At 47.9% G+C, this 1,238-nt stretch overlaps 1 protein-coding gene across 1 annotated transcript in view; it reads right to left on the bottom strand.

Annotated features, from left to right (window-relative positions):
• The window catches only part of arhgap27l (Rho GTPase activating protein 27, like), a 35,016-nt gene that overhangs the window by 7,486 nt on the left and 26,292 nt on the right, over nucleotides 1–1,238 (bottom strand). The window contains exon 15 of the mRNA XM_037689192.1: nucleotides 771–887. Coding sequence (XP_037545120.1) covers nucleotides 771–887 — 117 coding nt within the window. The remainder of the gene's footprint in view (nucleotides 1–770; nucleotides 888–1,238) is intronic.

Below are 1,238 nucleotides of genomic sequence, written 5' to 3'. Positions count from 1 at the left end.
CCCCATCTCTCTGATCTGCTACAACCGTATGTCCCACCACGTTCCCTGAGGTCAGTGGACCAGTTGCTCCTCGCAGTTCCAGGAACTCGTCTTAAGTGCAGAGGTGACAGGGCCTTCTCTGTAGCAGGACCAAGACTTTGGAACGAGTTACCTTTGTTTGTCTGACAGGCCCCCTCCCTCTCCGTTTTCAAGTCCCGTTTAAAAACTCACTACTATTCAACAGCTTTCAACACAAGATGATCTGTGTTTTGATCCTGTATGCTCCCCACTGGTTTGTTGTCATTATCTGCATCGTATTTATGTCTATATTCTGATTTTCCTCATTTTGTATTTTGCTTGGTGTGTTACCTGTTGTTTGTCTGTACAGCACTTTGGTTGGCCTTGTCGCTGTTTTAAGTGCTTTATAAATAAAGTGGTATGGTAGGAAACTGAGAAAAGCTAGGAACAGTTCTGTTGTGCTGGGAGTTCTGATGCCTGGATCTAAATGGGAGGGGTGAATGGTGGGGGAGACTGGTAAGGGGGGGGGGGGGGGGGGGAGAACTTCAGCATGTTTGGGTTGTCTGCAGCTAAAAACAAAACTGGACCTGACGGATGATGAGCACAGGGAGCACCGATGATGTAAGCAGACAGGTCGGTGGCAGGAGGAGGATCGAGCCCCTGAGGTCTGAGGTGAATGTGACCTGATAGACTCAACACGTGTGTATGTGTGTGTGTGTGTGTGTGTGTGTGTGTGTGTGTTTGTGTGTGCATACGTGTGTGCGTGCTGATACCAGCTGTTGCTGTGTTGCTAGTTGATGGATGGTGTCTTGGACCACTTTGAACCAGTCGGTGATGATGCTCTCAGTGTCGTACTGCATCAGATACTCGCAGCCCTGTCGAGTCTTCAACTGAACACAAATGCATCAAATCACCACAGTTACACATTGCTGAAACAACTGTCGACAACACCAAACAACAACAACATGGCAATGCACAACTCCAAACAACAACAAGACAGGCGCGATACAACCCCGATAAGCATTCAGTCAGAAGGGGGAGGATTCAACAGAGAACATCCAACCACTGCAACACTAAAACATATGGTAACCATGGTAACAGAGAAGTGGGGCTTCCAAAGCCTACTGTAAACTTGATAACAGAGAAGTGGGGCTTCCACAGCCAACTGTAACCATGGTAACAGAGAAGTGGGGCTTCCAAAGCCAACTGTAACCATGGTAACAGAGAAGTGGGGTTTCCAC

The sequence above is a fragment of the Nematolebias whitei genome, chromosome 15 (genome assembly GCF_014905685.2).
Source record: "Nematolebias whitei isolate Nwh7 chromosome 15, NemWhi1, whole genome shotgun sequence".
Classification (NCBI taxonomy): Eukaryota; Metazoa; Chordata; class Actinopteri; order Cyprinodontiformes; family Rivulidae; genus Nematolebias; species Nematolebias whitei.
The sequence above is the reverse complement of the archived record's forward strand: the minus strand, read 5'-3'. Positions and strand labels throughout refer to the sequence as shown.